Here is a 14,444-nt window from a genome sequence, read left to right on the forward strand (position 1 = left end):
AAAAAAAAAACATTGTTTTGATAGACTGTGAGTAGGAACTTTCTTAAGAAGTCCTGTAGTGGGAAGTGGGAACTAATAGGGAAAAAAAAAACAGGACCACTTGCTTTTAGCCCCCACCTTCTGGATTCCCTGCTGGATAAGATTACCTCTTACTCTGAGTTCCTGAGAATTTCTTGAAAAACTATATGTGGTTCATTTACTCCTGTATTAGAGACAAGGGTTTTCTTTGTTTTAGGTTTTTAACATCATGGAAACTGTGTGTTCAGGCTTCTAGAATCTGGCAGCTATTCTCAGAGGTAACTTACGCTTTCCCTTCCGTCCCCTATTCCTGGGAGAGGCTAGCCACCACCAGAATCTTCTACACCACATGCGAGCTGGCTGAGCCGTACTTTCTACTTCCCTGAGTGAAGCTTGGTAAGGAGTAGAGGTCAGGATAGGTATACATGGCCTGAGATTGACTCTTGGGAGGAAGCGTGGAGAAGAAAGAAGCTTGCGGGTTTCTTTCCATAAGTCTACCGTGTAATAAGAAGAGGAATTAGACTTTAGAACAAGGGTCAGTGAGGGTAAGTTTTTATCAGATACCATACCCTTAACTTTGCCTGTATCTGAGGAAGTTGCTGGCTGGCAGTGAAAAAAGTATCAAGCTGGCTCTTTTGGTTATGTGTTCAAGTTATTACAGTAGACAGCAACCTTTCCCTCCTTTTTTTTTTAGTAATATTTTCTTGTGTATTCTGGTAAAGGTTTACATAGCAGTTTAGTTTCCCATTCAACAGTTTCTACACAGGCTGTTCAGTGACATTGGTCACAGTCTTCACAATGAGTAAGCAGTCTCATGGTTTCCATTCTGGTTGTTCCATTTCCATTACTCTAGTTTCCCTGCCCCCTTATATTCTCGTCTTTGTTTTAAAATAATTGTGAACCATTTGGTCTGTTATGGATGATTTTTTTAAGGAACACAGTACTCATCGGTGATAATTATTTTTCAAGCAAATCTGTTACTTAGCTACAAGGTAGTCTCCGGCTAGTTTTGATTCAAGGTTTGAAGAGTGTATCAGAGAACTAATCTCAGGAAATCCTTCAGCCTCAACCAGTCCAGTAGGTGTGGGGGCGTTTGTTTGTTTTTAAGCATTCAAATGTTAGTTGCTGCTGTTATTATTAAACACTTTTTTTTATTGTGCTTTAGGTGAAAGTTTACAGCTCAAGTTAATTTCCCATACAAAAATTTATACACATATTGTTATGTGACACTGGTTGCAATCCGTATAATGGGACAGCACACTCCCCCTTTCCACCCTGGGTTTCCCATGTCCATCCAACCAACTTCTGTCCCATCTTTCCTTCTTACCCTACCTCCGGACAGGAGCTGCCCATTTGGTCTTGTGTAGTATTATTTTATGTTTTATAGTCCAGGCTGATCTTTGTCTGAAGAGTGGACATCGGGAATGGTTTTAGTTCTGGGTTAACAACGTCCAGGGGCCATGGCTTTGGGGGTTCCTTCAATCTCAGACCATTAAATCTGGTCTTTTTACGTGAATTTCAGTTTTGCACCACACTTTTCTCCGACTCCGTCAGGGACTCTGTTGTGTTGCCTGTCAGGGTGGTCACTGAGGCTAGGCGTCATCTAGTTCTTCTGGTCTCAGGCTAATGGAGTCTCTGGTTTATGTGGCCCTTTTGTCTGTTGATCTCATATTTTTCTTGTGTCTTTGGTGTTCTTCCTTCCCTTTTGGTCCAAGTGGGTTGGGATCGATTATGCATCTTAGATGGCCACTCCCAAGCTTTTAAGACTGCAGACACCACTCACCAAAGTGGGATGAAGAATATTTTCTTAATAAAGTTCTTTATGCCGATTGACCTAGATGTTCCCCAAAACCATGGTCCCCAGATCCAAGCCACTCTGTCCCCAAAGTGTTTGGTTGTGTTCAGGAAACTAATCTTAGCTTTTGGTTTAGTCCAGCTGCGCTGACTTCCCCTGTATTGTGTGCTGTCCTTCCCTTCACCTAAGATAATTCTTGTTTACTCTATCTAGTTAATAAATTCCCCCCTCCAGCCTCATAACCATCAAAGAATGTTTTCTTCTGTGTTTAACCCTTTTCTTGAGTTCTTATAATAATGGTCTCATACAATATTTGTCCTTTTGTGACTGATTAATTTCACTCAGCATAATGCCTTCCGGATTCATCCGTGTTATGTTTTGCAGATTCGTCGTTCTTTATTTTTATGTAGTATTCCATTGTGTGAATATAGCATAATTTGCTTATCCGTTGATCTATTGATAGGTACCTGGATTGTTTCCATCTTTTTGCTATTGTTAACAGTGCTGCACTGAACAGGGTTATGCACATATGTATTCGTGCAACAGCTCTTATTTCTCTAGGATATATTCCAAAGAGTGGGATTGCTGGATCATACAGTGCTTCTATTTCTAGCTTTTTAAAGAAGTGCCAAATCAATTTCCAAAGTGGTTGTACCGTTTTACATTCCCACCAGCAGTGTACAGGTGTTCCACTCTCTCCACAATTTCTCCAACATATATTATTTTGTGTTTTTCAGATTAGTGCCAGCCTTGTTGGGGTGAGATGGTATCATAGTTTTGATTTGATTTCTCTAGTGGCTAATGATCATGAGCATTTCCTTATATATCTGTTAGCCACCTGAATGTCTTCTTTGGTAAAGTGTCTGTTCATATCCTTTGCCCATTTTTTAATTGGGTTGTTTGTCTTTTTGTTGTTGAGGTGTTGCAGTATCTTGTAGATTTTAGAGATTAAACCCTTACTGGGTATGTTGTAGTCAAAAATTTTTTTCCCAGTCTATACGTTCTCTCATTATTCCTGGTGAAGTCTTTGGATGAGCATAAATGTTGCTTTTTAGGAGCTCCCAGTTACCTAGTTTCTCTTCTGGTGTTTGTGCAGTGTTAGTTATGGTTTGTATTCTGTTTATGCCATGTATTAGGGCTCCTAGCATTGTCCCTATTTTTCCTTTCATGATCTTTGTCATTTTAGTTTTATATATAGGTCTTTGATCCATTTCGAGTTAGTTTTCTATACATGGTGTGAGGTATGGGTCTTGTTTCATTTTTTTTTTTTTTTGCAGATGGATATCTAGTTATGCCAGCACCATTTGTTAAGGAGACTGTCTTTCCCCATTTAACGGTCTCTGGGCCTTTGTCAAATATCAGCTGCTCATAGTGTTTTTTTTTTTTTTTAAGAATTTGGGGTTCTGGTCCACATTTTTCTTTCTCTCAGGGTCCATCTGTTGTGGCCCTGATCAGAACTTTCCCACTTTTCTTAAACTCACCTAATAGTAGATTGGAAAACTTGGAGTGTCTGTAAGTTATTAAATAAGAACACGAGGCAAAATGTTACTTAAACCCATTTTTGTCGAGTTGTTTCTGACTCTGTAACGACCCTATAAGACAGAGTAGAACTGCCCTATAGGGTTTCCAAGGCTATAATCTTTATGGAAGCAGACTGTCAGGTCTTTTCTCCTGCAGAACAGTTGGTGGGTTCGAACCACTGACCTTCCAGTTAGCAGTCGAGTGCTTTAACCACTGCGCGACCAGGGCTCTTTAAAGTATTACTTATTGTTATGGATTGAATTGTGTTCTCCAAAAATGTGTTGTAAGTAGTAACCTCTATAGAGTCACTGTGAGTTGGAATGGACTCAGTGGCAATGGGTATGGTGTTTCGGATGCCTGTGGTTAATAATCCCATTTGGGGAACGGGGTGTCTTTGTTAATGAGGCCGGATTAGTGTGGGGTGTGTCACGCATTAATCTCTTTTGAGATACAGAAGAGGTTAAACGAGCAAGAGAGAAGCAGCTTGGGGTAAGATAGATGCCAAGACACATGGAGATCTCTTAGACACTAGAAGCCAAAAGAACAAGAACCTTCCTTCTGACAGAAAGTCTTCCCCTACAGCTGATACCCTGAATTCAGACTTGTAGCCTCCTAAACTGTGGCAAAATAAATTTGTTTGTTAAAGCTGCCCACTTGTGCTATTTCTGTTTTAGCAGCAAGATCAGATATTTCTTATCTAAATATAAGATTAGTTTTTGGTATTCAAGAAATAATCAAGGAGAGTTGAGTCTGGGAGAATGCTCTAAGTAGACAAGAAACAGTGCCAAAAAACAAGTGTTCTTTTACAGTGAGTTCCAAAAGTACTAGAATGGGCTAAGAATTAGAGTTTCACTCACACCTAGGACTTAAATAATTTTGTGTAAGCAAGGGAGAATGGGAATACCTATTTCCAGGCCTTCTAGCTTTGACCTTTACATGAATTACCTGGTTTTCTCCTCAGCAATAACTCTGTGAGGAAAATCTTTATACCCTCGATAAGTGTGTAAATTCAAGTTTGAAAGAGCACCTTAAATAGGCGTTCTTGAGTAGATGCCCACAAGAACACAGTAGTGACTGCCAGTCAGGATTCAAACTTTGACTTTTCTGATGTCTTAGACTTACTTCTTGCTCACTGTAGTGTACTCCCTAACCACCGCCTGGATTTCCAATAATATAAACAAGCTAGATGATTAAAATCAAGTTAATTATAGCTTTTGTAGAATTCACATCTCAGTTGTTGGACAGCTTGTCATTGCAGATGTCCTCCATGCCGGGCACTCACCCAGACCCTGGGAATTATCCTGGCAGAATTTGAAGTCCCTGAGTGGTGCAAACTGTTAATGTGCTTGGCTGCTGATCAGAGGCTTGGAGGTCACACTCCATCCAGAGGCACCTCGGAAGAAAGGCCTGGTGACCTGCTTCCAAAGAATCCGCCTTTAGAAACATGGAGCACAGTTCTGCTCCAACACACATGGACTAGTTGGCAGAATTCAGACGAGTTAAGGAGATAACATGTAACACGTAATTCAGGGCCAGTGAATTAATTACTCTGATCTGTTGGATGCTCGAAGTTGCCTTTGAGTACAGGGTGATAAGTGCATTTTGGAGGACACAGAAGATGATGTGCGAGCTCAAGGTAAAGAAGCCACCAGCCACCTTAATTTCTTTCTTCCCCCCCCCTTTTTTTTTTGGTTCCAAAAACGAAACAAAGGTATTTCATTAAATATATTTTAGTCATAGCTTCAAATTTATTTCTCTTTATTCTGAAGGAGGAATATCCAGCAAATTTTTGTTTTGTTTTGTTTTCGTTCTGCTGTTTTTAGTGCCGGTTTAAGAGTGTGCCCCTTATTTAGAAAGAGTATTCTGGAGGCCGTGAAGAACATGTTCTCTGGAGTCAGGCTCCCTGGATTCACGTCTGCAGCCTGCCGTTTACCATCTGATGTGCCCCGTGTATTTCAGTTTCTTCAGTTGTAAATGGGGATAGTGATGGCACCCGTCACTTAGGGCTGTTCTGAAAATGAGTGCCTAGCACGGTTCATTGCGAATAGTAAGTGCTCAGGAATGTTCGTTGCTGTTTGGAGCATTAATACTTATTTCCTAAGGCAAACTCCCTTTTATAAACTAAAAAATAAGTATCCTTACTTAGTAATTATCTTCAAGAACCAAGAAATTTAGCAGAAATGCAGTCAGTGCATTCGTTGATACGTTTATGTTGTTGCTTTGCCGTCACAACGTTAGCTTCTCTGAGACCTGATCGGTTTTTAATGGCTAGCGCTTGTCTCATTTGCAATTTGTAATTGTTTAAAGGAGAAGCTAGTGTCTCTTCTGTTTTTTTATTTAATATTAAATTTTTCTTTTATTTTTCTTAGTTGAATGTGTATTCCTGTTTTAATGTGTTTAAAATTTGTTGAATAAATGCTGAGTTTTTTGTTTGCATATATATAATTCTGCATCTTTTGTACAACTTAGTATTTTAACATGCGTTTTCTGTGTTAATATTTACTTCTCAAACATTATTTCATAATATTCTATTGAATAACAAACTGTTGTTTTCCATACTGTTCCGTCATGGAAAGTACTTTTTCTACAAAGTCACACTGACTCTAAATGTGGAAAACACCTCTTGAAGTTAACCTCCTTCAACTTTAACCTGTTTCTGGGCACATAGATGCTAAAAAAGTTCGTGTTGCTTGATGGGTTATCATCATTAACATTTTTTTTTCTTTTTTGTGGTGGTTGTTGTTAGGTGTCATCAAGTCAATTCTGATGCATAGCCACTCTGTGTACAACAGAACAAAACACTGCCTGGTTCTGCACCATCTTCAGAATCGTTATGCTTGAGCCCATCGTTGTAGCCACTGTGTCTGTCCATCTCGTTGAGGGTTTTCCTCTTTTTCGCTAATCCTCTGCTTTACCAAGCATGATATCCTTCTCCAAGGACTGGTCCCTCGTGATAATATGTCCAAAGTATGTGAGACGGAGTCTCCCATCCTTGTTTTTAAGGAACATTTTGGCTGTACTTTTTCCAAGACAGGTTTGTTCATTCTTTTGGCAATCCATGGTATATTCAGTATTCTTTGCCAACACCATAATTTGAAGGCGTCAGTTCTTCTGTCTTCCATATTCATTGTCCAGCTTATACATGCATATGAGGCAATTGAAAACACCGAGGCTGGGGTCAGGCACACCATAGTCTTCAAGGTAACATCTTTACCTTTTAACACTTTAAAGAGGTTTTTTTTGAAGCAGATTTGCCCAATGCAATGCGTTGTTTGATTTCTTGACTGCTGCTTCCGTGGGTGTTGTTGGTGGATCCAAGTAAAATGAAATCTTCGACAACTTCAATCTTTCTGGTTATCCTTATTGGTCTGGTTGTGAGGATTTTTGTTTTCTTTTATGTTGAGTGTAATCCATACTGAAGGCTGTGGTCTTTGATCTTCACCAGTAAGTGCTTCAAGTCCTCTTCACTTTCAGCAAGCAGGGTTGTGTCATCTGCATAACGCAGGTTGATAATGAGTCTGCCTTCAATCCTGATGCCCTGTTCTTCTTCATATAGACCAGCTTCTTGGATTATATGCTCAGCCTACAGATTGAATAAGTATGGTGAAAGGATACAACGCTGACATACACTTTTCCTGTCTAAACCATGCAGTATCCCCTTCTTCTGTTCAAATGAATGCCTCTTGGTCTGTGTACAGGTTCCTCGTGAGCACAATTAAGTGTTCTGGCATGATCATTGTTCACAATGTTATCCATAGTATGTTACTATCCACATAGTCGAATGGCTTAGCATAGTCAATAAAACACAGGTAAATATCTTTCCTGTATCCTCTGTTTTCAGCCAAGATCCATTGGACTTCAGCAGCGATACCCTTACTCCGGGTCCTCTTCTGAATCTGGCTTGAGTTTCTCACAGTTTGCAGCTGCAACTGATTTTCAGCATAATTTTGCTTGTGCGTCATATTAATTATATTGTCCGATAATTGTTGCATTCTGTTGGATCACCTTTCTTTGGAATGGGCACAAATATGTGTCTCTTCTAGTCGGTTGGCTAGGAAGCCATCTTCCGAATTTCTTGACATAGACGAGTGAGTACCTCCAGCACTGCACCTGTTTCTTGAAACATCTCAGTTGGTATTCCGTCAATTCCTGGAGCCTTGTTTTTCACCAGTGCTTTTAGTGCAGCTAAGACCTCTTCCTTCACTATCATCGGTTCTTGATCATATGCCACCTCCTGAAATGGTTGAATGTTGACCAGTTCTTTTTTGTACAGTGACTCTTTATTTTTCCATCTTCTTTTGATGCTTCCTGTGTTGTTTAATATTTTGCCCATAGAGTCCTTCAACAGTGCAGCTCAAGGCTTAACTTTTTTTTTTTCCTTCAGTTCTTTCATCTTGAGAACATGGCTTGAGCGTGTTCTACGCTTTTGGTTTTTCTAACTCCAGGTCTTTGCGTATTTCATTATAATACTTTGTCTTCTCCAGCTGCCCTTTGAAACCTTCTGTTCAGCTCTTTTACTTCAATATTTCTTCGTTTTGCTGTAGCTACTCTATGTTCAAGAGCAAGTTTCAGAGCCTCTTCTGACATCCGTTTTGGTCTTTTCTTTCTTTCCTGTCTTTTATGATGTTAGCTGTGGGTTTTTCCTTCCATTGTGGTTGGAGAAGATACTTTGTGTAATTTCATTCTTTTGGTATTTATTGTGACTTGCTCTGTGTCTTGAGATATGGACCATCCTGGAGAATATTTCATGTACCCTGGAGGAGAATGTATATTGTGCTATTTTCTATGTATGTCTGTTAGGTCTAGTTGGTTTATATATTCAAGCCTTGTATTTCTTTATTGATTTTCTCTCATTAATGAAAGTGGTATGTTGAAGTCTCCATCTATTATTGTAGACTTCTTTCTCCCTTCAATTCTGTCAGTGATTTGTTTTATATGTTTTGAGACTCTGAAGTTAGGTGCATATCTATTTGTGTTAATAGTTACATCTCTTTGATCAGTTGACCCTTTTATAATTACAGAGCATCCTTTATCTCTTATAATAGTTTTTGACTTAAAGTCTGTTTCATCTGATACTAAAATCACTGTGTGAGCTCTCTCTTGATTACTATTTGCATGGAGTTTTTTTTTTTTCCTCCTTTCGCTTTCAACCTATCTGTGTATTTGTGTCCGTTGTGTGTCTCTTGTAGATAGCGTATAGTTGGGTTATGTGTCTGCCACTCTGCCTTTTGATTGGAGCATTTAATCCATTTACATTCATGGTAATTACCGAAAAAGGAGGACTTCTGCCGTTTTGTTATTAATTTTTTTGAGTATTTTATACCTCTGCCCCCCATTTGATCCAGTATTGCCTTTTTTGTGTGTAGTTGATTTTTTTTTTTTTTTTTGGTTGGTGGGGAGGGTAGTAAACCATTTTGTTTCCCCTTCTCCTTTTCTTTTGTGAATATATTTTATTTATTCATTCATTCATTTGTTCATCCTAGTTCTTGAAATTTAACTATTACACTTTAGACTTCTGGAGATTAGCTGCTTCTTTTTCATTATTGTTAATTTTAAATTATTCAAGGTTGTAGTTCTCTGCTTCAACATCAAATTCCCCACCTTAGGTGCACCTTCTGTGGACTCTTGTTTTCTTCCAGATTTGTTGTAGGGGGATGGGTGCGCCCAACAGCTGATGCTGCCGTCTTGTTTGCCCTTCCAGGACTCTGATTACTTCTTAAGAGATAGTTTTATTAAAGGAAATGTATTGAAATACAGTGTACGTCTTTTAAAGGTCATCTTTTTCAAGCATATTACTATCAGGTATTGAGATTAAAGTGCAAATTTAGAACTTATATAACCTGTGGAAACAAAATTGTTGCTCAGTTGATGTTCTAATTTTATTTTTTTGAGTGCCAAGAAAATTAAGTTGTATCCCTTCCCTGATTATGTAATTGAAAATGCCCCTTTTCACTTTTGGTTTTTAGTAATAGCTAAAGGGATTGTAAGTTATTTCAGCGAGGATTGAGTTCTTAATAGTTTTGAAAACCTAGAACAGTAGTTCGCAAATACGGATGTTAGGCAGCATCTGGAGACATTGGCTGTCACAGCTGGGGAGTGGAGAATGCCACTGGCAAATAGTAGGTAGGGGCCAGCAGTGTTGCTGAACATCCTGCAGTGTGTGGGACAGCCTCTCACAACCAGGAATTTTCCAGTACAAAAAAGTCAGTGGTCTCGCCATTGAGAAACCCTTCCTTAAAACAACATTTTTTTGCTAGATGTCTTGACTAAAAACTGTAGGTATTGATGTAGAGAGCCCTCACAGAGAGCTTCATTACTAGTATCAAGGAAGACCATTACCATATTAATATATGCTTTGGGAGAACATAAAAGTATGAATAAATAAGTGAAGGGAAACATCTTTTATTTTAGACATTGCTCTAATGTTCAGTTCATTTAATGTAAGTGAATTTACGTTATGTCTCTTTTTTTTACAGGTGTATAAAGACTCTGGTCACCTTTACACATGTCATCCCTGAGTGGCATCCACTTAATGCTGCCCATTTTGGCCCGTGTAACAGTTGCAACAATAAATCACAAATACGGAAAATGGTATTGGAAAAGTAAGTTGAAATTACTTAACAGATTTTAGAACAAAACGAAGGTGAATTTAAATTTTTAAATACATGGAAGTGATGACTACACCTGGCCCTTCAGAAATTTGAGTCAACATATATATTTTTGAATTTGTCACATGCCTCTATCATGAACTATGGCCAATAAGCAAGCTGTTTCAGGCTAAATACCACTGAAGAGCTGACTTAGAGTTCTAGTGTTTTTCCTTCTTTTGCCTTTTCACTCCCTTTAGGGATGTTAAGCTTCAGTTTTTCCCTCCTGCCAAGTGCCTGGGTCATGAGATTTCTGGAATTACCTCAGTCTAATTTCAAGAACTAAGATGATTCTAAGATGAGCTTTAGCCTCATCTCTGAATTTTCATTTCCCAGACCTCAGTCTGTTAATTCTTCTTCATCTTGTAAACTCTCTGCTGCCTTTGAGCAGATGGGTTTTTACTATATTTTTTTCAGCTTTTCTATTTGGCTTCAGTGGGAGGGCTGGTCAGAATTACCTTTTCTAGTACTAATAGAAGCCCAGTTCCATTTTAGGCAGTTTGTCTCTCTCTCTCTTGTTCATGCACACACGTATAAACGTGTTCTTGACCTTAATTTGCAATCTCCCTGTAAAAATGGCATGGGGGCAGCATCTGACCTCCTCTAACTTCACAAGGAGGAAGGAGAATCAAGATCAGCAGCCCAAGCCTGATTCCTGTGAGGTGGAGGTCAGACTTGCCTCCTTTCTCTGCCATCTTTACCAATTCTGACACTAACCGTCCTTCTCATACCCTCCACTTCTCTGCTGCATTTGATAATTTATTACCATGGCCACACAGAACTCACAGACCATACTCACAGTTATGGGATTTATTAGGGAAGTAACAGGTTACAGTTCAGATATCGGGATGCTCCGGATTTATAGCTCTTCCATCACGACAGCCTTTTCTCAGCCGTGCCCAAGGCATGCCTCTTTCTGGCCCTTAGCTGGGGCAAATGTTACAAAGCTTTTTTAGCTGTACTGGTAAGTGCCCCCAAGACACTCCACTCTGCCAGTGAGCCTCAACCTAAAGGCGCTCAGCTCTAGCTCTGTGGGTGGGCACGCATAGCTCCCACCAAGTGTCTGGAGTGCTGTACTCCACTACCAAGCCTCCTGCCTAAAGGCACTCAGCTTTCTCATTCAGTAGTCAGGGAAACCCACCAAGCCTCCTGGTTCTGCTGCTTTTGCTGCTGCCGTTTCTCTGCCCCTGCTTCTTACTGTCTTGCTGTCTTCCATGTAACAGCTGTCTCTCTTGTCTCTTGGGTCTAGAGTGGTCTCAGATTAGGGATCCCAGGTCCAGAGGACACGCCATGCTCCTGGCTCTTTGGTATGGCTCATTTTTAGCCTAGTGGGATGGCAAAACTGACCAATCCCCTCAGTGGGCCACAATTACCTTATTTATTTGCATAGTGCCACCCACTCACTTGGTTAGGAGTTACAAGATCATGGTGAGAAAGGCCGTGTTAAAGCAATCCATAGCTCTGCACTCCCTTACCCTAACTCTACATTAAAGAAATGTTTTGAGGTATAATTTGTTAAAGAACCAGTGACGTTAACCTCTGATGCATTTGAGTGTTCAAGAAGCCCCTCAGAATCTTTCCTAAATGTTAATTTTACTTGAAGTAATAAATTTTCAGTTAATCTCACAGTACCAAAAGGCTTAAAAGTATAAAAGGGTAGTCTCTATTTCCCACCCCCTTTCCAGGCATCTACTTTAAACCCTTAAAGGTAGTGTTTGCCTTGACATTTCTAAACGATATACTTACTCTGTTATTCTGTGCAGTCTAGCCTCCTTTTATAGTAGTTGAGGATTAGGGCTGTACACCAACATCTGGCCCCCTCTCTACTTGGCTTCTTCTCTCTGTCTTTTTTTAAATCAGTTATCAGCGTTTACATTATTATGAATGTACAGATACTACTCCCTGTTAAGCCAAGTAATGTCTGTGGTAGTGTTTAATTTCTTTTATAACTCTGTATTTTTCCTTGACTTATTAATTGCCTTTGTTTTCATTTGCTTTGTTTATGTATGCATTGCTGTTTTTTTCTAAACGCTTCACCCATCTATAATAAATTTTCCAGACACTCATATGCTTCACTGTTTTCAGTTCTTTTTTCTCCCCCCACCCTTGGAAACTTCTCTTTTGCTGCATTTCTGCCTCATTCTTCAGTCTGTGGGCTTGATGCATAGGTTTGTTCTTTATAACCCACGAAGACACTTTCAATCACTATTTTAGTTTGTGGCTCAGGGCCTCACCCTCACATTCCACAGTATCTGTTTTCTGTAAATAGTGAGTCTTTTAGGGGCCCTGTGGTGCAGGTAAGCTCTTCCCACCAGTGTGCCCACTCTGTAGTACTCACGTCATCACTTCATCCTTCTGCTGTGTCAGTTACCACTTCCCTGTTGGCTTTCGTCTTGTAAATGCTTATTGGCTTATTACCTTTCTTTTCCTTCCCATTTCTTTTGGAACCTTTTTTAGCCCTTCACTGTCATTTGATATCATTTCATTTGGTGGGCAGGGTGGGAAGGAAGAGGAGATACCTGTAGCCAGAAGTCCATCATCTGACTTGGCAGCCTGATGTCAAAATTTTGAGAGGGATCCCTTTTTTACTTCCACCTCCCATCCCCTTCTCTCGTTTTTCAAAGTCCTTTCCTTGATGATGAGGAAGGTAGAAGGGGAGCTGGATGTGGGTTTCTGCCATCTCACACTAGATGATTGGCTGAGTCTTGTTTCTTGGTGTATGTAACTTCTTCTAACTCTGTTTATACCTGCTTTTTCTCAAGCCCCAGCTTTGAAGATAAACTCACACTTATTTTGTTTGATCTGTTCATTGGTTGCATTTAAACCTGTACTTTTTAATTATGCAAATTGGACAGTTTACTTACATTACAGATTATGTCCTAATTTGGAAGTGTGTTCATTAGGTAAGATGGTGTTTCGATGGAAAATGGGTTTTGAGTTCCAGTGGGCCAGTTTATAAGCAGACTTTGTACAATTCCCTGTATTCTTCAAAAGTAAATTGAACTAGTGTGTAAAATTTCACTTAAATTTTGAATGATGAGATCTTTATAAAGGTCTTTGTAATTGTCTTAGTTATCTAGTACTGCCATAACAGAAATACCACAAGTGGATGGCTTTAACAAAGAGAAATTTATTTTCTCACAGTGTAGTAGGTTACAAGTCCAAATTCAGGGTGTCAGCTCCAGGGGAAGGCTTTCTCTCTCTGTTGGCTCTGGAGGAAGGTCTTTGTCCTCAGTCTTCCCCTGGTTGAGGAGTTACTCAGGCACAGGGACCCCAGGTCCAAAGGATGTGCTCTGCTCCTGGTGCTGCTTTCTTGGCGGTATGAGGTCCCCAACTCTGCTTGCTTCCCTTCCCTTTTGTCTTTTGAGACAGAAAAGCTGGTGCAGGCTACACCCCAGGGAAACTCCCTTTATCTTGGATCAGGGAGATGACCTGAGTAAGGGTGGTGTTACAGTCCCACCCTAATCCTCTCAACATAAAATTACAATCACAAAGTGGAGGACAACCACACAATACTGGGAATCATGGCCTAACCAAGTTGACACGTGGTGTTTTACTTGTGCCATTTGATTTGTTGGTGTCTGATGGAATTTAGAAGCAAATTTAATACAGTTTTTAGGGATAACTTAAAAATAATTAGGTCCATCGTGATACCATGTGTAATTCAATCTTAGAGCATTGTAAAAACCGGTACTGCTCTAAGGTCCCTGAACACCTTGTCAGATAACCCACATCTGTAATACATCTCCATTAGAAAAATATTTCATTGATAAATCAGGTGGATGATATCTAGTGTGTACAAATCTGCTACTTTTCTTCAAGTAAATTATTTAGGAGTTATATTCAGATCATGGTGACATAAAGCACCAAGAACTTAGATTTAATTTACAAACTCTTTAAATGAACCTCAGTACTGCCACAGGAGTCTGATCGAATACTTTCCTAAACTGACAGTTGAAAAGCTTGTTTCAACTTCCATTTCCACAGTGATTTATTAAACAACTTTGTGAAATAAAGGATGGGAGCGCGGTAAGGAGAGAGATGGCGTTTCTGTTCTGTCTCATCAGAGGCTAATACAGAGACTTGGAGGCTTTTTTAAAAAGCAGATAAACCATACCTTCCCTTATGAGACTTTGGGTAGAGTACTAATATATAAAATAGTTAAAATTACGTTTTTAAATAAAGTATTCATCGTTTGACAGAAAATGCTTTGTTGTTTATAAAATTCCTCAGCTACCTCCAAAGAGTGTAGTTCGGAAACCCTTGTTGAACAGCTGAGTTTTTCTCAAGGTACATTTTCTTGTTACAACTAATGTGAATCAATTCCAGCTCTTTGAATACAACAGATCATTCATTTTTTTTTTTTATCTGTGTTTTTTAGGGTCTGAGATAGTTCAAGCAATGACATAATAGATCTAAAATATAGCGAAGTTTAAAAATTGTATTTGCAGATTTTTTCTCAC

At 39.4% G+C, this 14,444-nt stretch overlaps 1 protein-coding gene across 8 annotated transcripts in view; it reads left to right on the forward strand.

Moving 5' to 3' along the window:
* The window catches only part of USPL1 (ubiquitin specific peptidase like 1), a 44,861-nt gene that overhangs the window by 18,057 nt on the left and 12,360 nt on the right, over nt 1-14,444 (forward strand). For 6 of the 8 annotated variants that reach the window (XM_049867253.1, XM_049867254.1, XM_049867252.1 and 3 more), the window contains one exon: nt 9,811-9,936. In XM_049867253.1, the coding sequence (XP_049723210.1) occupies nt 9,811-9,936 (126 nt within the window). The other 2 variants (XM_049867258.1, XM_049867259.1) reach the window with 2 other exon arrangements.

This window comes from Elephas maximus, chromosome 23 (assembly GCF_024166365.1).
Source record: "Elephas maximus indicus isolate mEleMax1 chromosome 23, mEleMax1 primary haplotype, whole genome shotgun sequence".
In the NCBI taxonomy this organism is placed as follows: Eukaryota; Metazoa; Chordata; class Mammalia; order Proboscidea; family Elephantidae; genus Elephas; species Elephas maximus.